This window comes from Ursus americanus, chromosome 1 (assembly GCF_024610735.1).
Source record: "Ursus americanus isolate L20-20 chromosome 1, mUrsAme1.1.p, whole genome shotgun sequence".
NCBI lineage: Eukaryota > Metazoa > Chordata > Mammalia > Carnivora > Ursidae > Ursus > Ursus americanus.
The window spans coordinates 87,179,349-87,203,714 of NC_142127.1; the positions used below are offsets into that span (position 1 = coordinate 87,179,349).

At 41.2% G+C, this 24,366-nt stretch overlaps 1 protein-coding gene across 1 annotated transcript; it reads right to left on the reverse strand.

Annotated features, from left to right (window-relative positions):
- Nucleotides 1-5,293: 5,293 nt before the first annotated feature.
- PECR (peroxisomal trans-2-enoyl-CoA reductase) lies at nucleotides 5,294-24,360 on the reverse strand. Its single transcript, XM_045806685.2, has 8 exons — nucleotides 24,183-24,360; nucleotides 22,846-22,979; nucleotides 22,121-22,286; nucleotides 16,587-16,668; nucleotides 14,071-14,167; nucleotides 12,940-13,050; nucleotides 7,669-7,780; nucleotides 5,294-5,925 (listed from the first exon to the last, which is right to left on the reverse strand). Exons 1-8 carry the CDS (start codon nucleotides 24,304-24,306, stop codon nucleotides 5,840-5,842), a joined length of 912 nt encoding a protein of 303 aa, XP_045662641.1. The 5' UTR covers nucleotides 24,307-24,360; the 3' UTR covers nucleotides 5,294-5,839.
- Between the last annotated feature and the right edge of the window lie 6 nt (nucleotides 24,361-24,366).

Below are 24,366 nucleotides of genomic sequence, written 5' to 3' on the forward strand. Positions count from 1 at the left end.
CCCATAGAAAAGACTTCTTTTTTTTTTTTAATCTTTACTACTTAAGTTTATGGTAATTACTAGCATTTGCAAAAAGGTAATTCTGTTGAGTACAATTCTAACTAAATTTGTGACTCAGTCTGTACAGATGAAAACAGAAGCTTAATCGTCCAAATAGTCAAGAAAATCAAGGAATATTGTTTTTACTTGGCTTATTTAAATTTTTTCCAAATTTACCAGTTGGATATCATTTCCCCACTCAAGCATATGAGCTCAGGTATATCAATGTCACTGGAATAATTGGACTATTGTCCCTTTCCTACAACTCTACATGTTTACGCAACTGGCTTGTGCTGGGGCTGACTAACTGGTAATGCTAATGAACCCGTGTGGGAGGCTGGCCAGGAGCTGGGGTTATGCCCAGTGCTTGCAGGGCAGCTAAGGGGCAATAGCTTTGTACCACCGAATACATACTCCATTTGGAACCTGGTCTTTCAGATTCTGCCACACCCGTGTACCCCCACGAACCCTTGGATGTCAAGTGCAAACTCTCCTGTTCCTCCCAAGTAACCTTTATTTATAACCAACTAATTCTTCCCCATGTTACCCACCGGCCAAGTAATGAATGAGACTATTTTTATTTTGCAGGGTTTTTTTTAATTTTAGGAATTTCCAAACTTACCCAAGGGTAGAGAGAAGACTAGAATTAACCATCCAACATATAATGTATCTGTCACTGGCGTAAACAATTATCATCATGCTTCCAATCTCCTTTCACCAGCTCCTCTCCCCTCCCCACTTTTCTTTAAACTGGAGTATTTAAAAGCAAATCCCAAATGTCACCTCTTTCCTAATAGGGAAGGGCTTTTTTTTTTTTTTTAAGTAACTGCCCTGCTATTATTATATCTAGTGACAAGTAATGCTCGATTAATATCTGCTAATACGCAATCCATATTCAAATCCCTCAATTGTCTCAAAGCTGTCACAAAAGTAGTAGAAGCTGGGATTCGAAATCTGGCAGTTGGACTCCAGCCGACTCTAAAAGCCGTAACTCATGGAAGGAGAGAGTCTGGAAGCGCTCTGCAGGAACAGACAGGAAAGGGCAAAATAAGCAGGAGGACAGGGTGTAAGGGGGCCCTGAGCAGACAGGTTGTCGGTAACCTCAGCAAGATGGCCTCAATCAGAAGACGTTTTCAAGAGGTTTTCTTTTAGGGATCTGACAAGCTCCAGAAGAGCACTGGAGGCTGCAGATGCAAACGGGGGGAGGGCCTCGCTCGATGAGAGGAGTGAAGAGACGCCCAGGAATGCAGCTCTGTGGCTGACAGCGTTAGGACTTGCGGGTCCCACGATCTGACTCCCCCCTGGGGCAGAGGGCGGACATGCTTCCGGCTCCGCGCCCGAGCCCAGAAGGCTGGACGGTGACACAGCTCGGGGGAAGCAGACACCAACCGACAGGGGGCGCTGGTTGCCAAATAAACCGTAAATACCATTGTCTGCAGGATTCAAACTATCCCTTTGGATACCTGGAGATTTAAATATCCCTTTGGATAACTGTCATAAAACAAGGGCTAGATGATCGCTAGTTTTTAATCTAATACACCTTTCTGGAATATGGTTTCAAATCTTCCTGCCAGTTGATCAAATTTCAACAGGCAGCTGCTTCAGTGACATGTGATCTGAAGTTTGGGTTCAATTGCCAACGGCCAAGAAAGAATTCTTGAGAGGTTTTTGGTGCAAAAAGATGATTTTATTATAGCAGGGGGACAGGACCCGTGGGCAGCAAGAGCTGCACCTGCAGGTGTGAGGGGTGACTGACTATATATTTTAAGTTTGTGAGGGAGGGGAGATAGGGACAACGTAGGTTTCTAAAGAATTTCTGTATGCGCAAAGCAGGGTCTTACAGGACCTTGAAGATTTAACTATTGTGAAGGTAACGTTGCTTTCAGTCTTTAATGGAACACGAACATGAAGGCATGAATCAGCCATGAGCTCCTTGAGGAGCGACACGCCCTGCTTGTCTCAGGTATCTCTCCATGGGCTGCAAGCTGTAGGGAGATTTCATTTAAACTACATTTCTCTTGCCTCTGTTCTCCTCATCAAAGCGAAACCCTTGTAAACGAGAAGTGCAGAAGAAATACTAAGAGAAGAAGTTAAGGCTTAAGTGGAAACTTTACAGCCAGGTCTAGATAGGTTCGTGCTCCACAATTAACCGCAAGGTGACACTTTTTTGAGCCAAGCCTTGGTTGGGATAGTGTTGAAAATAAAAGGGGCCGATGGTAACTGTTTGACAGTCACGTGGATATAGGCACGTGGCAGCCGTGAAAGGCACCACTTAGGCCTTGGGGAACATGGTTAATTGTCCTCTTGGCCCTAGTAGGAGATTAGTAGCTGTTCTGTCTATCCACTATTACCATAGTGGTTTGTTTGTTTGTTTGTTTGTTTTTAGGTAATCTCTATGCCCACTGTGGGGCTCGAGCTCACCACTCTGAGATCAAGAGTTGCATGCTCTATCAACTAAGCCAGCCAGGAGCCCCTATTCCATTATTCTTTACAGTTCTCCTTACTTCCTATTAGCCCATCTCTCATTACTCCCATCCCCTGTGATTCCAGGTAAGAGCTTACCATTCCTGCTCGCAGGGACTCCGACACCACCACTCTCCGGGGGCTCATACAACGCCTGGTCCATAGGCACGGAATCCCACACAACGCATCCAATCAGGCGGCCCACTTCCCAGTAAAATGTGTGAGAGTGGGTCCCTGACCGTGAAACCACTGATTGTTGCACGCACGGTGCTTCTAGAAGGAGCCAGGCCCACAGACGACAACCAAAGCACGGCTGAAGTGCCAGCAACCTTCTGAAAGGATGGAGGACCATCTGTCAGGACGCATTTCCCCAAAGGCTTTGGGAACATGTCTGGAAAACAATGAGTGGAAGAGGGAGTGGTCCTACTTACTATCACTTCCAAAGCTCCCCGGTGGGACTTCGTGCTTCCCATCCATTTCTAGGATTCTGCAGCACTGGAAGTCCTGGTCCCAAAAGAGGCAGCTCTTGCCGGGGGACCCAGTAAGGTCCCATTGAACTACGAACTATGGCCAAGTCCAGGGCCCCTTCGCCTGCCTGTGTTCAGGCATGAGCTGATGAGAAAAGGAGCCTCCCTCACCAGCAGGAGGAGCAGAGCTACTTTCAGACAGGGAGGACAAGGACACTTGTCCCTGTGGATATGTGGAACCCAGGTAATCTGCCAAGCATCTCCTGGGACCCCCTTGCCCCACTGTGCTGTGAATGGGCCCATGCAGCAAACCTTCCCTTTGCTGCAAGCGGAGGTGCGTCCTGCCCACTCCTGTCTTTGTCTTTCTTTTACGGGTGTCACTCTCGCTCCAAGTCTGAAGGCCGCTGCTGTCTTCCTGGGCTCCCCGCCTCTGCAGGCCTATCCCCCACATCTCATTCCATCTTGGCACCTGCTTCCCCGAGAACCTGAACTAACACAAGCCATGGATGAAAGGGCAGCATGTGGGTGGGGGAGCGATAATGTCCGCAAGGGTCATCTGTATCAACAAACTCTTTTAATATGATTAATAATTAGAGTTTTTTCCTCTAGATGTCTTTTTCTTCCTGTTACATGCCTTTAGTACCATGATCTTATCTTTGACGGCACTTAGAGCCCTTAAGTTTAAATTCGTATGTGGCTTGATAAATGCTTCTCTCTCTCTCTCTCTCTCTCTCTCTCTCTCTCTCGTAAGCTATGTGGGGCAATGTCGGTGTTGTTTTTTCCAGTATTGCACACCCAATTCCTACCATAATGCTGAGCACATAGGGGCTCAGAATTACTGAGTGATTAAACTTATTCAGGAATATTTAATCCACAGCAAAATTTACTAAGTGTGGTAGTCAGAGAACATTATGGACAGGACACTATTATGAAATGTACAGAAGTCATGGGGAGTAGACTTACGATTCTAGAATACAGATAATGGTCAGCTGTCCAATAATTGGTCTAACAAGAAGGTCTAAGAAGGAGATGTAGCTAAGTTTCATGCTACGTGGGGTGGCCCCCATGCCTTAAGTAGAAATAAACACGTGACAACACTGTGGAGATGTGTGGGGTTGTTGGCGGTCACTGGCATGAAGTAATCTGAAAAGCAAGCCCTGCCTCTTCCATCTTCCGCTGTGCTACGGTTAGCCTTCCATCTTCCCAACCTGTGCTAGGGTTGGCCTGCTCCCTAATGTGGCTTGTAATTCTTAGCACCCATGATATTATCATGTCCAGAAGGCCATTTTAAAGCGTTGTCTAGAAGGAGAAGATTTCTGATCCTTCCACATGAATAGCATGGACACAAAATGTACAGCTGTGTGTACTCTCGGGACCACCTCTACATTTGGACAAATCCAAGAGTGAGCGCCTCTTTCATGCTGCTCCCTAGACATCTCGTTACCCTCACCGGGGTCGCGGCCCCACGCAGGAGCCTGATAAAAGGGCAGATTTGTGGGTCCCTTCCCAGAGCATGGTAAATTGTATACAGCTGTCTCCAACGTAACGATGGCTTGACATGACTTTTCAACTTGGCTATGGTGTGAAAGTGATAGGCTTTCAGCAAAAACTGTACTTCAAATTTTGAATTTTATCCCGGGCTGGTGATACACAGTACATATTCCCTCGTGATGCTGGGTAGTGGCAGACAGCTAGAGCTCCCAGCCAGCCACACCATCACGAGGGAGAATAACCGATACGCTGACGACCATTCTGCACCCATACAACCATTCTGGTTTTCACTTTCAGCACAGGAGCCAATAAATTACATGAGACAGTCAACACTTGAGTGTGACGCAGTCTTTGTGTGAGATGACCTTGCCCAACTGCTGGCTTATGTAAGCGTTCTGGGCATGTTTAAGGGGGACTAGGCAAAGCCATTGATATTCAGTAAGTTGAGTGTATTAAATGCCTTTTTGACTTAATGATATTATCAACTAACAATGGGTTTATCAGGACATAACCCCTTTTTAAGTCGAGGAAGATCTGTACTTTGCCCTGAGAATTACTAATAAAAGAAATAACTACTTGGCTTCAAGAGGGACTATGTCAATTGAAAGAGGTTTAATTAAGACCAAAAAATGAATGTACATAATTTATAAAAGGCATTTCAGAAGTCAGGATCATTGCCCCAAAAAAATCAGTTGAAGGCAGAATACTGAACCCTAATATATTTGCATAACATTTAATTTAAAAATTTTGTTTTGCATATGAAAGGAGAAACATGAAGAAAAGGGAATACTTTAGACTGGAAATCAAGACACAAATCAAGTACTACCAAGAAATACTGCACATAACTTTATTTTTCTTTTAAATCAAGAGGCTTCATACAAATCTAACTTCATGAACAAAACAAATCAAACATCGATAATTACCACAAAGCTTTATGGACCCAAAAGCATGATATCTACCATGAGATACGAGTCACTGTATATCTCTAGTTTTAAGAATCATCACGATGCCAGAATTTAGATTTATTGCCCATCTTTACAATTAAATATTAAAACCTTTTGGGAGATCATGATACCTCCATTATTAATTTGAAATTATTTCATTTTTCAAATATCTTGCTTAGAAATAAAAGGCGTAATTATAAAGTATATTAAGCCCCATTCCTAAAAAAGAAATCTTTAATCACAGGCTAAACGGTGTTGTTTTGGGGCTTAAACATGCATTATTTCAGGAATAGTTTTTGCATAGGCATAATTGATAACATTAAAAAGGCAGAAAGTGATTGTTGCATTCACATTATCAGCTCTTGGGAAGTACCAAAGCACGTTCCTGAGATATTAAGGCATTTGGGAACAAAAGACACCTCAAGTTTCCTTAGCTTAGAGCTTGCCTTTAGTCTTCAAAGTCTCCCTCATCTGTTTGACAACAGAAAGGTCCCCTACTCCGTCAGGCCAGTTGTCATGATCTGGTGAGTAAGTGGAAAACCTCATGTCAAGCGCAAATCTATTAATCTCCTTCATCCTCTTCATTTCCAACAGACCCTCTGGGGAGGGGTAACAACAGCTGTTCTTCTAAAGTTGTGAAAACTAAATGCGATGGCCTATGGAGAGCGCGCGGCTCCTGCAGCCGCTCCGCACATACTCCTTCCTTAGGACCCAGGACGGCCACGCGCATCGGCTGGGCCACAACAGAGGAGGTCTCAGAATTCTGCTAGAAATGCGGTAACAACTCATTCCCTCCCCTCTCTCCGTCCGGCGGGGTTGGGACAACAAAGCCTGGGGCTTTCGCGATAGCAGGCAGCCGTCCTGCCACCACGAGAGCCTGTCTTAAGATAAAGCCGATACCGCAGAAGCAAAAACAGGGCAAAAAGAAAAAAAAAATTGTCCCTGACAAGCTCAATGAACAGATGATTCAAGTCTAGCTTGCTGTTCAGTTTGCGGGCCGATAAATGCCTTTCCTGCTCAGGCCAGTCGGAGCTGTAGCTAAAAGCGTCCTATCTGACACAGGGCTTTAAACGTGCATTATCTAATTTAATGCTCCCAACCGTTTACTCTGTAAATGCTGTAAATGACCCCACTTTACAGAAAAGAAAATGGAAGCCCACAGAAATTGACTTTCCCAAGATCACACAGCTAGTAAGGGTCTATCTAGCAGGGCTTCCACCCCAGGCCTTGTCACCCCTGGGCTGGCGATCTTCAAGAAAACACAGGACAGAAAGGCTCAGTATTCCCACCCGTTATTTGGGGGAGCCAAATACTACTGGTTTTGTGTATCAAAAATGGTTGAATACAGCAAATTCATATGGTTTCACTTAATATATATCCCCAAGATAATGTAAAATAGTACCATAGCACCCCTCCCCACCTAACAGGTCTGAGTCTTCTGCTCAGATATACAAGCCACTCAGCAGAGGAACAAAGAGGAATTAAATCTTAAAAATACGGCAACCTCTTGCCTCTTTTCTATCTCCTCCTTATACATATATACACATAGTGAGAATATTTTTCAAGGTTAAAATTCCACCAACCTATACATACAATTTTTTAAATATATAAAGCTATGTGCTATGATAAAAAATATTTAGATATTTTCTTTGACTGGGGGAACATTTCCTTTAAAGATCCTATCAGGAATATAAACATTTTGTACATTTTTGATGTTCTGTAAGAGAAAACCCTCATCCTTTATGTAACTGCTTAAGAAATTTTGAAAACTTGGGGCGCCTGGGTGGCACAGTGGTTAAGCGTCTGCCTTCGGCTCAGGGCGTGATCCCGGCGTTATGGGATCGAGCCCCACATCAGGCTCCTCCGCTATGAGCCTGCTTCTTCCTCTCCCACTCCCCCTGCTTGTGTTCCCTCTCTCGCTGGCTGTCTCTATCTCTGTCAAATAAATAAATAAAAACTTAAAAAAAAAAAAAAGAAAGAAAAAGAAATTTTGAAAACTTGGGTGCCTGGGTGGCTCTGTCAGTCAAGTGTCTGCCTTCAGCTCACATCATGATCCCAGGGTCCTGGGATCAAGCCCTGCATCGGGCTCCCTGCACAGTGGGGAGCCTGCTTCTCCCTCTGCCTCTGCCCCTCCCTGCTTGTGCTCTTTCTCTCTCTCTCCAATAAATAAATAAAATCTTAAAAAAAAAAAAAAGTAAGATATTTTGAAACTTGGAACTTGAAAAGGCATAAAGTTAGTGACTGCTCATTTCTTGAGGGCTCACCTGGTACATCAAATGAGTGCAAATACAAAGACTGGCCCCCATCCACGTCCACCAACTGTCCAGTGATAAAGGAAGCTGCGGGGGACAGCAGGAAGCAGACCAGCGGGGAGATCTGCAAACAGAAGCACACACATGCTATGCAGAAAATTCGATGCTCTCCATCTGGGGCTGCTTCCCTGCCCAAGGAACACATCTCGAAACACACAACTGCGACATGGATTCTACAGTCCATGTGCACCATAACCTGACAGAACACAGACAGTGAACTCCCTTTTCTTATCTGAGCACCATTAAAAACATGTGATTAGCGTGGCAAGATATGAAGGGGCTACACAGTGTCAAATAAGCTGCACATGGTGACTAAGCCAAAAGCGAACAGAGCGCTTGATTCTTTCCATTCAAACTACCCAGTTCCTTCCACACCTTTCCATGCCCTCCGTAACTCACTTTTCCACGCCATCATGTACCTTTGTTGTTTTTCTCCCTGACGTCGTCAGTGTGTTTGTGGAACAATAAGCTGGCATCTAGCCAACAGTCCTGCGGGCAGCAAGGCCTAAAATACAGGAGCTTTCTATGAGAGGGACTGCAGAATCCCACTGCGCTCCCTAAAAATTCAGAGGCAACTGATGACTGCAGTAACATCTACTCCCAAAACCAAAGAGAAGGAGAAATGATTTCACTGGATATCAAGGAACTCTCTGTGGGGCTCTTGGCACAGCTGGAGTTTCTCAAAGGGGGATCCCAAACATGGGCTTTAGAATCCTTGGGGACATTTATGGAAACTCCAGATTCCTACACGAGAGGTCCTACGTGTAGGTCCTACACGAGACCTTCTGAATTGTAAGCTCCGGGGGTGGGTCCCCAGAATCTGCTACCTGATGAGGCTCCCCAGCAGGGGTGAGGCAAGGGGGAGGCTAATGAGGTGCTCAGGGTGCAGTATTCCAGGAGGTGCCCACTCTCGGGGCAGACCCCATGCTCGTACGACCCTGAGAGTGAGTGCACCCCTCCGTTTTGTGTCCATGCCTAGATTGCCTCACCCCAGTCTGGGTCCAGCATCTACAGTGTTCACTTACATGGCTGTGCCTCTTTGAGACCATGAGACCCTGGAGGCTAGGCTTCCCCCTTCCCTCTGCCACTCCCCCCTCCTCATGGGCACTCTCTCTCTCCAATAAATAAATAAAATCTTAAAACAACGACAAAATCTACAGCTACATTCTGACCCTCCTGTGGCTGGAGGCTAGGCATCGCCTTCTCTCTGTCCTTGAGCCCCCAGAAGCCAGTGTAGACCTGCACTAAAACAGAGGCAGTCGCCATATGACACAATCCACTTTCCGCATGGCTAGTTGGAATTGAGATGTGCTGTAAGTATAAAATACACACTAGACTTTGAAAGCACGGTATGGAGAGAAGAAGGCAAAATCTATAGAAGAACGTAAAATGATGTTGTAGATATACTGGGTTGAATAATACCTTATCAACAATAATATGTATCATTATTTATATTATCTGTTGTATATTAAATCCCTATAACACTATTCATTTCATCTTTGTACTTTTCTTACTGTGGCTACTGGTTAGCTTACAATTACATATGTAAGGATTATGATCTTTCTAGCGGACAGCTAGCACAGAGAATTAATCACTGAGAAGGTCCCCCAGCCCTGAGGAAGGGCAGACAGTAGTGAGCGATGATCGACAGTAACCACCAGAACTGGTGTTAGCCTGTGCAATCAATCAATCAATCACAACTCGCCATGTGCACCAGGAAGGCTCCCCCAATAAGCTCCTTTCTGAAAGCCAGACAAACAAGAACACTCAATGACCTCCAAAAGTCTGCAAACCCCAAAAACCACACTTGCTCCAGAAAAAGGGAAAGAGCCGTAGTCAGCTCTGTTCAGAGAGACTATGACTGACGAGTATTAATGTGGTTTTGCGCTGAATTTGATTGGAAATATTGACTGACGGCCTCCTATGTTTAGGGTAATATGAGCACTTAGTAGGGTCTCTATGCATCTCTTCCCCTAAAATGCAGGGACGTTGCACCACCCGGCTCCTGCTACAACGTTTTGCCCACAGACTGGGCACCATGAAATGATACTGAATCGCACTGAAACCATCTGCTAGGTAAAATTTAGATAAATACTCGTGATGCCTGGTTTACTCTGGGAGCTCAACACGGAGCTAAACTGAACAAATACAATTTTTATAATTACCAAATTAACTAAGCACTTTTGTACTATCTTCAGATAGATTCCTCTTAACTTTCCTTTTAATGAAATCCATTTGATGGATGGACTTGAGGAACCAAGCCATTCACAAGAGTTTTATCAATCAGTAAACACGATTAAAGACTGGCAGCTTGTATCCACTTTCTACGTGGGTAACACCTCTTTTATCTGTTTACTTTCAACTCTGTTTATTAAAGATCCCAGGGATTTTAAATAAGCAAGCTGGGGTTTGAATCGCAGTACCATGAGCCATGAATAACCTTGGGCAAATTACTGCACCTCCTTGTCCTTCGTTTCTTCATTTTGTAAAGTGAGTAGGGTCTGCCAAGTGCTCCATTCCTTTCCAAGAGATGTTGGGGACATCGTGCAAGCTCTGGCTATTCGTTTTAAAACGACAGCTACAGGAGCACCTGGGTGGCTCAGTCGGTTAAGTGTCTGCCTTCAGCTCAGGTCATGATCCCAGGGTCCTGGGATCGAGTCCCACATCGGGCTCCCTGCTCAGCGGGGAGCCTGCTTCCCCCTTCCCCCTGCCACACCCCCTGCTCATGGGCACACACACTCTCTCTCTCTCTCTCCAATAAATAAATAAAATCTTAAAACAACAACAACAAAAACTACAGCTACGTTCTTACCCTCCTACCTCTACCCCAGGGACTGTCACTTAAAAGACAGCAGCTCACTGATAGGCAGTTCAGCCAATGGCCTGGTGTGAATGTGTTCCCCACAATGATGATTAGCCGGGGTAATCCAAGTATCTTAGAAACATGACCTAGGGATGCTAGGACAATCAGGCAGAGGCATCCCCTTGTTCTGCAACTCTAGAAGCTCCCAGCCTCTCTCCTTCCCTTCCCAAGGAAACTATTTGAAGGTTTCACCTCTATCAGTCAAAGAATGGTCAGCAAAACCCTGAGTCTTTCCAGGTGATTTGCAAGGACAAAAATATTTTCATTATAATACTGCAATTAGTCTGTCCTTCTGACGGTGTTGACATTTGCACTACTGGCAATGTCATTATTGCTGTCACACAGAGCAATGGTGGGAAAAAACGTGGGAACCTCAGCTCAAATCACAGCAGGAACATGAAACGGAACTAGGGATCCTTATGCGAGTGGTCACTATCTTCTTCACCAGCAAGTACACATGGGGGGACGCCTGTTTCACTTTAGAATGTTCTTGATGAAGCAGCAAAAAGTATTCATCATACTGGTCTCGACCACTGGGTACGATATCCTTTTTAATATCGAGTGTTATGAAGTGGGAACTGCACACCAAGCTTGTTATTTATGTTAACATGTAATACCTTTATTACTATTATTTTAAATGAACTGATAAATAGTTCTTAAACTTCTCAGTTTTGATTTCTATACAGTAAATAGAGATAACATAGTTCACATAAACAAAAGGAGTGTTCTGTCCAAAACAAAAATTAGTCATATCATCCCCTTGATTAAAATCTTTTAAAACCCCTCTCAGTTTTCAGAATAGAAATCCAAACACCTTGCTTAAAATGGCCCATCAAATGTCTGATTTAACAGTATCTTCCAAAAACTTAATATGCAAAACTGTTTTACTTCAAGAATTCTAGAAAGTAACCCCTCCCACAAGAGTGCATGTTTGTGTTTAAGGATGTTCGCTGTAGAATTACCACAATATCAAAAATATAAGTGAAATCTAAAGGTGCAACAGTGGAATCTAATTAAACATATTATGGTATATCCATAGGAAGTTGCAGAAAAGCACATACAGTAGAATCCCAATTTGTAAAAATGTCGGTAAATACCTAGTTTATGGGTTGGGGTATGCCTAGTAAATTTCTGGAAAGAAAATACATCAAAATGCCAATGAAAGCTAGTTTAGAAATTAGAAAACATAAGAGTTTTATGGTTTTGCTTTTTTATTTAGCACTTTAATACATCTGAAAATTATTTTGTATGTGATATGAGATAGGAGGCTTAATTTATTTCTAATTAAACAGCCAATTGCCATAAGACTTATGCTAAATGGTCAATCCTTTCCTCACAGATTTGAAATCCTACTTTTATCTTATTAAACTCCTCATATATACAATGGTACTGATATAGGACTGCATTCTGTTCCACTAAATTTATTCTACTCCAGTGCCAGCACCAGATATCCTAAATAAGTATAGCATTGCAATATGTTTTGATATTGGGAAGGTCATATCCGCCCCCCAATTTTTCTTTTTCAAAACATTTTCTGGCTGTTTTTGCATTAATATTTTTCTAGACAAACTTTAGAATCAGCGTGTTTAATTCCCAAGCTGTATTAAATGTATGCATTAGTTTAGGGAAACTTGATATTATTTATTTTTATTTCTTGTTTTTTTTTTTTTAAGAAAGTACAGTTGACACATGGTATTACATTAGTTTCAGGCATACAACATAGTATTTCACAACTCCGTGTTATACTATGCTCAGCATAAGCATAGCTACCCTCTGTCATCAAAGAGAAACTTGATTTTAATAACATTGATTCTCTCCATTGAGGAATATGACATGTTCCTATTTATTCTTTTTTTTTCTGTTTTTCAGGAATAAATTTCTTGTCGTTTAGAGCTAAGTGTATGCCAGGTATTCCATTTTTATTATTATTGTAGAAAAGATACCCTTTTTCCATTGTATTTTAAGACTGATATTGCTGGCCTTATGAAAGCTCCTGATTTCCACATACTTAAATCTGGCCACCTTACAGAAATCAAGTCTGGAACTTCACATAGCCATAATCACCTTACCTGGCTGAGGCTCCTGTGTACCAACAAAGGCCATGTGATCAAATATCATAGCTGAAAAGTGCAATGAAATAAAACCATGCTGTTCTTAATTCACACCACATTCAGTCCTGGATAAAGACTGCTCTGAGTGTGCAAAGCGCAGAGCCAGAAAGTGCAGGGGAAATGGGCTGGTGGTAATGGGAGCACTCATCTCTATCAGCCAACCAGACCGTGTAAAAAGGACACCATGTGTTACAATTTTCCAAAGTATGAAAGAAAGCAATTGGAATCAATGTTAGAAATATACATTACCTCCTCGGGAATTCCAATTCGCCTCGCTGGGATTTTCTTATAGTACCCTCCAAATAAGTTTTTTGCCAAAGGACCATAGTTGTCAACAGCAGTTGGGGAATAAATGACTCCCTATGTTTGAGAATAAAAGAATGAAATAAAGTACATAAAACTAAATTTTAAAATCACAAAGACATCAAGGCAGTCATCGACCAATGCCAAAAAGTAAATGGCTTAAGTTTAATACAAAAGTCAACATTTCTAACATTAATTTTTCTCAGTATGGTCGAAGAAGTACTATTAACCACGATTACAAATGGATTATCTGAATGCTCATTTTGTGACCTCCTCTCCTTGAATAACCAGCCAAGCGATTTTTCCAGAAAAGATGTGTTTTCTAAAAACATAATTAAATGAATAGATCAGAGAGGCACTTAAGTGGGAAAAGGGGAGTAGGGGAGTCTATTCTATCTTCCACCAGGCTTCTCTTGCTTTATAACAGAAGCCTGGGCTGTGGTTACGTGAGACTTAGAAAATGCAGTGTTTTCATGGGTTTTCATTATGGCGAAATCAAAGATAAAATATTTGAACCCAATATAAACTAAAATTTTAATTGTTTGAGAATTCTCTTATTTAGCTTATACTATCTTTCAAGTATGTTGCTGAGACATTTTCTCTTCACTTCTAATCAATCTTTAACTTGAATTAGACCTTAGTTTTTCCTCTCTCCCAATGAAGCATTCATGATACGCCGAGAAATAACAAAATAATCTGGGAAATATTCATTCTCTAAAGCAGTGGTTCTCAATCCTTACTGTGCCTTTGAATTTCCTAGGTGGGTTTTAAAAATACCAACACCTAGACTCCCTAGTTGGGAGTCAAGCTTACATATCAGTATTTTTTAAACATTTCATAGATAATTCTAATATATTATCAAGATTGAGCAACATTGGCCTAATTATACCTTCTTGAAAGTCTAGTTGTAAATCAAAGCATACCTCTTCCCAATTTTATCTATTTTTTTAAAAGCCCATCTTTTCTAGTTTACACGTATACCAGTACACATACATTAACAAACACCTGCATCGACAATACAAATGGAATCAGAAAAGCACAATTTGTCAACAGCTTTCATATGGAACATTTACTTACAGGGGCAACACAGTTGACCCTTACGCCACTGCTGGCCCATTCCACAGCTAAGGATTTGGTGAGGTTGTGAACCCCCGCCCTGGCAGCTCCACTATGCCTTTAAAAGACAAAACAAAAAATTACAATCAGCTTCCATCGAATGTTTCTCTCGTTGACTAGACAGGTAGGTCAGTGACCTGTCAGACCCCCACAGACACATTCGTGTTGAGTCTATCTTTCGGAGTCTTTGAACACTGGGAAAGAAGTGGGTCCTTCAACGTTAAAGCCAAAACACAGCTATCTGATAGTCAAACAAATCTTAGGTTAACGGGCACACATGAGATCCTCCAAAACACCATGACCATAAGAGAAATATTCTGAAGATCTTTTATTATGTAGAAAAATTAACAAATTGGTAATTTTGAGGGTTACTAGTGTGGTTATTTTTTAAATCAATTTTAGATGATAAGGGATAAGACATTCAGGTATCAGCTAAAAACAGTATCAATACAATTTCTAGACATGCCAAAATTTAAGTAAATTTTAATGTATTTCCAGATAGGAAGTTTAAAATAGGACTGCATCTATATAGGGTCTTATGCACAAGGTATGGATACACTGTGGCTTAGAATTTCTAATTATAAGGTCCTTGGCACCAAGTATGTGAGATCTGGGGGCATAGCCACTTCTTACTAGAGAAGACCTACAGAGCCCTTCTTGAAGAAAACCCATCTCTGTCCCAGTGTTGGCCACAGCAACCCTGGTGGGACTCCAGACAGAAGCCAACTACTTTGTCAGAGTTACCCAAGCAACCCCATCACCATCAGATGTGGCCCCAACTTCTGTTGCTACTGCATCCAGCAGTCCTGGGTCATTCTACAGGACATGTTGCCTAGCCCTGCCTACCGCCACCAGTGCTAAGAGGGGCCCAAAAGCAACACTCAGCTGAGAAGGATCACTGAAATTGCCAGGCTTCTCCACAACACCAGAAGCAAGAGGCAGGGGCAGGAACAGACATGCTTATGTAGAAACACAATCCAGCCCTGACCCTTTTCTGGGAGGAAGTCCTAGAGGTGTTTGTCCCCTTGCACTCAGCACCCTGACCACCAGGGCCACCACATGAGGTCCTGCCTCTCCTCATAGGAAAAGGCTCAGCCATTATGTTGAACCCCTGAAGAAGCAAGTGGCAGACATTCAGAAACTGGTAACAGCCCAAGAGAGAAAGCCATTAGAACTGAGAGACAGAGGTGGAAAACCAGAGACAGAAATTACTGAATTTCAACATCTGAACCAGTTTGTTGAACATGAGGTAAGAATCAACAATGGTTGCAAAAATCACAATGGCAAACACGATACTCATGCGGTGCCAAAATATCACCCTGCAGATTACAGATTACAGACTACTCATGAAGGAATTCAGGCCACTGTCTTACTTGGTTAATGGGTTATCCCTGGGATGAGAAGGTATAGAGCACTCACCTTTGCACCTTATGCAGTTTTTTATATATATGTAAAAACTAGCATGCTTTGTTTTTATAACACTAAAATAGGTCTATTTCATAAAAAGAAATATTCCATGTCGGAAAATTAAAAAATTTTTTTAATTAAAAAATGGAAGGAATCAGAACTTATAAAAGATATGAAATAAATCAGCAAAATAATTTTGTAAACCAGACTTTTTCAATAATAATTTTTTATTATGTTATGTTAGTCACATACAGAACATCCTTAGTTTTTGATGTAGTGTTCCATGATTCATTATTTGCGTATAACACCCAGTGCTCCATGTAATATGTGCCCTCCTTAATAAACCAGACTTTTTAACTGCTAAACGTGTGGTTTTCAAGTAGCTTCCTGTCACACTGTTTTTCTCTTTGTTCTCTGGGGATGCCCTTTTAGATTATTATGAAAGAATCTACTGAGCCAGTATGCTAAATTAGTTCACTGACCGACATTTTAAAAAAATCTTTTTCCAACATAAAAATTTACCAAAATCGGAATAAGAGTCAAATATGTCAAACTCCGTTATGGAGTAACAATTTAGCAGTTCTGTCTAACATTGAAGAGGTATACTCACAGTATTCAAATCTAAATTAATCTAAATTAATTTCATTTCCACATGTTAACAAAAAAGATATCTCTAGACAATAATGATCAGTTTAGTAGACATCTGGATGAGGGTTACTGGATAAACACAGGACATTCAGTTAAAGTTGAATTTCAGATAAACAACAAAAAATTTTAGCCTAAGTATGCCCGTGCAATATTTGGGATAGACTTATAATAAAAAATTTAATGGTTCATCCTGTTTTTATTTTTTTGGTAAATCCGGCAAGCCTAACATGCTTGGGAATGCTTTGGAAGTACATTTTTAAAGTTCAAATAAAAAGCAATGCTAAGTATTGAGATCGCAACTCATTACAGGATTAAGGATTATGACTTATGAAACTTTCTCCACCCCATTCCCCCACTATTTGGAGGACAAAACCCAAAGACATGGGGGGGAAAATATATATATATATATTAAGTATGCTTACGCAAATCCTGGACATCCACTTTTAGTAAGGATAATAATATTGACAATAGATCCTCCATGCTGTTTCATCCAGGAGTTGTAAACTGTAGGAAACAGGCCAAAGACAATCATATGAAATAGTGTCTTGACTCTCTTCTCATCCACTGTCCCAGCATGTTGCTTGCTATTCTAAAATTTTTAATTTACATTTCCTTTTTATAAAAAGACTGATTGAATATAATTTATATATCAGGAAACTCATCCACTTTATATGTACAACTTAATGATTTTCAATAAATATAGAGTCCTGCAACCACCATCACAATCCAGGTTTAGAACATTCCATCACCCCCAAAACATTCCTTTGTGCCAATCTGCAGCCCAAGCCATTCCCATGCAAACCCTCATCTACTTTCTGTTCATTATCAATTTGCCTTTTGAACATTTCATATAAATGAAATCGCACAATATGTGGTCTTTCATGTCTGGCTTCTTTTACTTAGAATAATGTTTGGGAAGTCCCTCCATGTGGTAACATGTATCAATAGTTAACTTTTTATTGCAAAACAGTATTTCAGTGACTAGATACGCCATATTTATCTATTCACCAGCTGATGAACATTTGGACTGTTTCCACTGTTGGGTGATTATGAATACAAATTGTTGTGTGGACACCGGTTTTTATTTCTCTTGGGTAGATGCTTAGGGGTGGAACTGCTGGGTCATATGGTAACTGTATGCTGAACTGTTTAAGAAACTGCCAAACTATTTTCTGGTGTCTCCACGATTTTATGTTTCTACCAAAAATGCATGAGGGTTCCAGTTTCTCCATACTATTATTGCCTGACTTTTTTATTATAGCCACTCTAGTGGGTATGAGGTGATATTTCACTGAGGCTGTGATTTGCATGCCCCGAATGACTAATGGTGTTGAGAATCTTCTGATGTACTTATTAGCCATTCATGTATCTTCTTTGGTAAAATACCTATTCAAATCTTTTGCCCATTTTTTAAAATTGGTTTGTTTTCTTAATATTGAACTATAAGAGTTCTTTTCGTATTCTGGATACAAGACCTTTATCAGATATGTGATTTCTCTCAGTCTATGGCTTATCTTTTCATTTTCTTAATTTGTCTTTGGAAGCACAAACATATTTAATTTTGATTACATCCAGTTTACCAGTTTTTTTACTTTATGCATGGTATTTTAGATGGTGTATCTCAGGACTCTCTGCCTAAGCCAAAGTCATAAAGATTTTGTCCTTTATGTGCTTCTAAAAGTTATACCATTTTACTTTTTGCATTTAGGTCCATGGTCCATTTTGTACTTTTGGTTAACTTTTATTTATGGTGTGAGGTAAGGGTCTTCTTGCATGTGGATATCCCACTGTCCCAGCACCATCTGCTGAAAACACTATCATTTCCCCCATCAAATTGCCTTGGCCCCTTTGGCAAAAATCGTAAATATAAGGGTTTGATCACAACTATAAGAGTTTATTTCTGGACTCTCAAATTTGTCCCAAAGATCTATACGTCTATCGTTATGCCAGTACCACCCTGTCTTGAAATCAAGAAGTCCTCCAACTTTCCTGTTTACAAAACTGTTTTGGCCATTCTGAGTCCTTTGCACTTCTACATGTGTTTTAGGACCTGCCTGTCAATTTCTGCAAAAATAATAGGGACTGTATTGAACCTACACATCAATTTGGGAAGAACTACCATCTTAACCATCTTAACCATATTGAGTCTTCCAATTCATAAACATTGAATGTTTTTCCATTTATTTTGACATTCTTTCATTTCTGTCAGCAATGTTTTGTCGTTTTTAGATACAAGTCTTATCCTTCTTTTGTTAACTTAATTCTTTAAGTATTTTCTTTTCAATTTTTTTTTTAGGGGGAGAGAGTGGGAGCAGGGGTGGGGGATGGAGGGGCAGAGGGAGAGGGAGAGAGAATCTTAAGCAGGCTCCACACCCAGTGCAGAACCCTACACAGGACTTGACCTCATGAGAGAGCTCATGACCTGAGCTGAAATCAAGAGTCAGCCACTCAATTGACTAAGCCACCCAGGAGTCCCTCATTCTTTAAGTATTTTATCCTTTTTGAAGCCTATTTGATATTTAGCCATCAACTCTATTCATACAAACCAAGACAATGCCAGATATGTACCCTCAAGACTCACTTTAATAGAAATCTAATTTTTAGAATACAAAGGCCAGAGAACAATGCAAGACCCATTCCTATTAAAAGCTTAGACAAAAATAAGAATGCTTTCCCATATTACTTAATGTTTTCCAGTGAGTTTTACGAATTCATAATATATGACCAAAAAAGGAGGTAAGGCCACTAGAAAAGAAGACACAAAATACAGTATTTATTTGGGGATTTGGGGAAATATTTGGGGACTCTAAGACAATTCTTTCATATTATTTTCACATTGTTGAAACTGGGATATGTCTTAGTTGGTGGCTTCTTAAGATACAAATAACACTGTACTTTCTTAGCGGTAAGTGAAATGGTGCATTTCACAATTGACTGTATCTTTGACTCAATGAAATTATTTATTTTTAGACAACAAGATTGTGTAGCTAAAACACCCAAAAGACTAATTTCAAAAACTGTTAGATAAAGCCACAAATTACTAGATAAAGCTACGAGGTCAACTTGAAAAAATAATTCTTCCATAAACCAACAATAATCCAGCTGAAAATAATTGGGAAAAGAGCGCATTCAAAATAGCAGGAGTTGGGGCACCTGGGTGGCTCAGTCAGTCAAGTGCCTGCCTTCAGCTCAGGTCATGATTTCAGGGTTCTGGGATGGAGCCCCATGTTAAGCTCCCTGCTCAGTGGGGAGTTGGCTTCTCCCTCTCCTTTTGCCCCTCCCCCTAGCTCATGCTCTTTCTGTCTCTCTCAAATAAATAAATAAAATCTTAAAAAAAAAATAGAAGTCATTAAAAATATCTAGGTATAACCTTACTAAAAAAAATATGAGAGGGGCTCCTGGGTGGCTCAGTCAGTTAAGCATCCAACTCTTAATTTTGGCTCAGGTCTTGATTTTGATCTCAGGGTCATGAGTTCAAGTCCTGTGTTGGGTTCCACACCCAGCATGGACGCTACTTAATAAAAAAAAAAAAAAGATTTACATGACAAAAACCACAAACCTTTGCCAAAAATTGTAAAGTAATAGAAAGTAAATAAAATCCATTAATAGAAAGATGTGTCATGGTGCAGAGATAATATTTCAACATATTGTTAAATTATTGATAGGTTGAACACAATTCCAATCAAAGTCCCCACCAGGATTTTTGAGGAAAAACCTGAATATAAAATTCATCTGAAAGAATACAAGGTCATGAATAGCCCAGAAAAGTTTGGAAATGAAAATAATGAACTATGTGCCATTTCAACTATCTAAAAAAAAACATAAAAAAAGAAAAAGAAACACATTTTATTTAAATTACCCTATGCAGACTTTCTGCTTCTGGTTAAATAGTACTCTTACGGTAGAACTCTAAAATCAGGGGTGCCTGGGTGGCTTAGTCATTAAGCATCCACCTTTGGCTCAGGTCATGATCCCGGGATCCTGGGATTGAGCCCCACATTGCATTTGGCTCCCTGCTCAGCAGGAAGCCTGCTTCTCCCTCTCCTACTCCCCCTGCTTGTGTTCTCTCCCTTGCTCTCTCTCTGTCAAATAAATAAATAAAATCTTAAAAAAAAAAAATTCTGAAATCATCTTTGTGTTTTTCCTCTGACACTTCCCGGGCTATCACAGGAATATTTCTTCAAGATATGTGAGGTAGTCTCAGACGCCAATCACAAGTTCAGCTTGTTACCTGTGCTTCTGACCAAGTGGCTATAAATCAGAGGTTCCCATGAACCCTTTGTTGGATTTGCTTAATTTGCTAGTATGGCTCATAGAACTCAAGAAATTAGTTTCCTCCCTGGATTACAGTTTGTTACAAAAGATGTAAGGGGACATGAACCAAGAGGCAGATGAAGAAATACACTGGGCAATGTTGTAACAAAGAAGCCTGTCTCTGTGGAGTTTGAGACTGGCAGGGTGTCATGTGAAAGTGTTCTGATTTACCAACCCTGTCCTTTTATGTTTTTATGGAGGCGTCATTAACAATCCTGACTGATTAAATTATCGGCACTGGTGACAGATTCTATCTTCAGCCCCTTTTCCTCTGCCCAGAAATCAGGAGGTGAGACTGAAGTACCAAGTCTCATCCGGGTTGGTTCCCTACCAAGTAGCCCACTCCCATCTTTAGGTGATTTCCAAAAGTCACCTCATGAACATAAACTCAGTTGTGGTTGAACAGGACTTGTTATGATTAACAGACACCCATTGCACCTATGTGGCCCTGAAGCTATTTCAGAAATTAAGACAAGAGACCAAATATTATAACAAAAGATTCCCCCACTGCTCTTACTGCTCAGGAAATTCCAAGGGCCTGGGGAGCTATGAACCAGGAACCAGAGACAGCCCCAAATATATACTCATTACAAATCACAACATCACAGTCCTTAATGATTATGGAACTACCACATGATCCCTAACTCTCTGCCTGGACTTTTTATGTGAGGGAGAAACTAACTTATTTAAGTTTCTGTTTTTGCAATGGTCTCTACACTGAAACACCCAGCGGCAACCAATATAAAGCTTTATACGACTTGCTAAAGTTGAAAGCTGGGAATGTCTACAAGATTTTGACTTAGAGATATTATGAATATAAAGTCTAATCCATATTAGGATGAAGATCCTTTGGGTTGGAATTATACTCATTCTGTAGTTTTCAACATAAAAATGTCTTCGATAGTTTGTAACAAAACCCTTGAGTTACTCAACCTCAGGAGTTGAATATCACCACCTACGAAACATAACTTTCAATCCAACTATATGCATGCATGCTAATCAGTTGTTCGTCAGAAAGAATGTGGACTCTGTCTGGCATTCTCCTTGAGATCTGACAAGTTAATGAAAAGGCCCTTACAACAGGTTTAACAGGTTCATTTCTTTAAAACTCTGGGTAAGAGGTTTTTGTTTTTGTTTTTAATTTCAGGAACAACTTCGTAGCTATATCTTTGTACAGATTCTTAATAATTTTCTCATGATAAATTTCTGGAAATAAAATTATAAGATCTAACTACAACCATATTTTAAAATTTTGCCAAATTACTATCCAGAAATGCAACAATTTACATTTCTGTGTTGTAGGCAAGTAAATCAGGGCAGTCAATGCTGCTGGGAGTTTCTGAGCCCCTAACAATTCTCTTTCAAGATTCTCCATGATCTAGGGATGCCTGGGTGGTTCAGTCAGGTAAGCCTCTGCCTTCAGCTCAGGTCATGATACCAGGGTTCTGGGATCGAGTCCAGCATTGGGCTCCCTGCTCAGCAGGGAGCCTGCTTCTCCCTTTCTCACTCTCCCTGCTGTGCTCTCTCTCTCTCTCTGTCAAATAAATAAATAAATAAATAAAATCTTTAAAGAAAAAAAAAAGATTCTTTATAATCTTTAAATAAAGACACTTTGACTTTTTGGGTTATTGATCATACTTGCCTGCCTTGCACATGTAGAAGGTGCCCGTCAGGTTGGTCTCAATCACAGCATTCCATCCCTTTGCACTGATATGTTCTGTAGGAGATGGGAACTGGCCTCCTCCATTGTTTACCAAAAAATTGATCTTACCATAAATATCTAAGGTGGATTTGACCAAATTGTTCACCTAAAGAAAAATGTTAAAAGTAAGCTGGTTAATAACCTAACTTGCTACTTGGACTGATAAACTTACTCCAGGAGAGGAAAGACCTTGCAGTCTGGTCACAGTAAATGGTACCAGCACCAGTAACTGAAATCAGGTTAAAATTAACATTAAGAAATGACTTAAAAGGGGCGCCTGTCTGGCTCAGTTGGTACAGCATGTGACTCTTGATCTTGGGGTTGTGAGTTCGAGCCCCACGTTTGGTGTAGAGATGACTGATTACTTAAAAATAAAATCTTTAAAAAAATTAAAGAAATGACTTAAAGGACAAAAGGCACAAAAAATAATCTCTCTGAGACCACATCCTTGTTTAGCTTCCTTACCTTGTTTCTTTCCACCTCCACCCCCCCCCCCCCAGGTAATACACTCAGTAAGTCATTAGCTAAAGAATCTCTTTTTATAGGCTCTGCTTCTAGATAACCTCATCTAAGACAGCTACCATAGAAATATCTGAAGCACAGGTTTAGGAAACACCACTGTAAATAAAATGAATGAATAAATGACATAGGCATATTTGCATTACCTCCTCTTCTTTGCGGATGTTGCATTTTATGGGAGTGACCTGAGCCTTGTTGGTGGGTGGCAGGCTGGCCTTCAGTTCATCTGCAACGGACTTCAGTCTATCAAAGTTACGAGATGCAATGACCACATTACACCCTGAAAAGAAAACAGGCAAAGAATAAGTAAATATGCTTTCATTGGTGAATATGCTTTCACTGGTTGTCCAAATTCAGAAAAAAAAAAAAAAAAGTTCAGAAAGTGTTTCATGTGTACCAACAAAAAAGATGAATCAGACTTCTGCCTCTGGTTAAGATGGAACACGATTAACTGATTTTACCCTCCAGACCAAAACAACTAAAAAACCAATCAGAGTACAGTGCAGACTGGTTTTCAGGCACTGGGCATGGGGTAGCAGGGCACAGTGATCTCAGAGTGGAAACAAAAAATGTGAGCCCTATTCCAGCTTGCTGCCTGGAGAGCTTCCCAGGTGCAGCACAGGGAGGAGGAGGAGGAACCCATTCAGACCCCAGGAAGAGATGAAGCTGGGAGACCAGGGAGGCCAAGGCAGCACTGCAAATAGTGTCCCAACCAGGCAAAACCTCATTTGAAGGGGCACAGGGTAAAATACTCAGAAGGATATGGCCTAAATTGCGAAGCAAAATTAGCCCTAGATTAAAGGCCGTGCAGGTCAACACTTACCACCACGTAACAAGCCTCTCTTAAAGTATCAAACTGTTTCCAAGTAGCTTAACAACAGAAGTAACAACTTCTGTGATGCAATTCACACAGAACAAAGCTCAAGAATATTTAAATGAATATAAAAACAACCAGCGTCCAACAAGGTAAAATTTAAGTATCTATCGGTCATGCAAAGGAGCAGGTAAATACAACCCATAATGAGGAGAAAAGTCAGTTAATAAAAACAGAACCAGAAACGGCAATGATGATATAATTAAATAGGCCAGTGAAAAAGAGAAAAGTAAGTCTTCCCCCATTTCCTCACTAAGTAACACATAGGATGGATTCATTTTAAACACATCTAGAAAGAATTCCATAGCATGTTTCCACAGGTCTCCTTATTCCCTACCTCGAGGAGCACGTTATCTTTTGATTCTAACTCTCCCCTTTAGTTTACAAATAATGGTTTCATCTTTGGAAGCGTCTCCAACATTTCTTAGAAAGAACTCTTTCTTTTCCCTTCGCGGTTTCAGTGCCGCTCACACGTACAGCCTCGGCTTGGCAAGTCCGACTCCCAGCCCTGCCTAGTACCTCCCGGCTCCCGACCCCAGGTTACGCCCGTGTGCGTCTCTGCGGACCCCCGCCTCTAGGCAGCCTGACCCAGGGGGTTTGCTCCCGTACCCAGCTGCAGGAGCTCCGTGGCGATGGCCTTTCCAATACCCGTGGCCCCGCCGGTGACGATGGCCAGTTGTTGTTGCAGCAAGCCGGGCGCCAGGCAGCTCTTCAACTCGCCCCAAGACGCCATGTCGGCGGAGGGCCTGAGTCCCAGGAGCGCTAAGTTCAGTCTCTGCAGCCCGCCCGGGGC

What these genes read in the sequence shown, in the direction of transcription:
- PECR (XM_045806685.2), bottom strand. Translation starts at nt 24,306, where the DNA reads ATGGCGTCTTGGGGCGAGTTGAAGAGCTGCCTGGCGCCCGGCTTGCTG. An exon ending in CACGGAGCTCCTGCAGCTGG is followed by an intron (nt 22,980 to 24,182) that starts GTACGGGAGCAA and finishes TTTTCTTTTCAG; the next exon opens with GGTGTAATGTGGTCATTGCA. An exon ending in GGGTCAACTGTGTTGCCCCT is followed by an intron (nt 13,051 to 14,070) that starts GTAAGTAAATGT and finishes TCTCAAACATAG; the next exon opens with GGAGTCATTTATTCCCCAAC.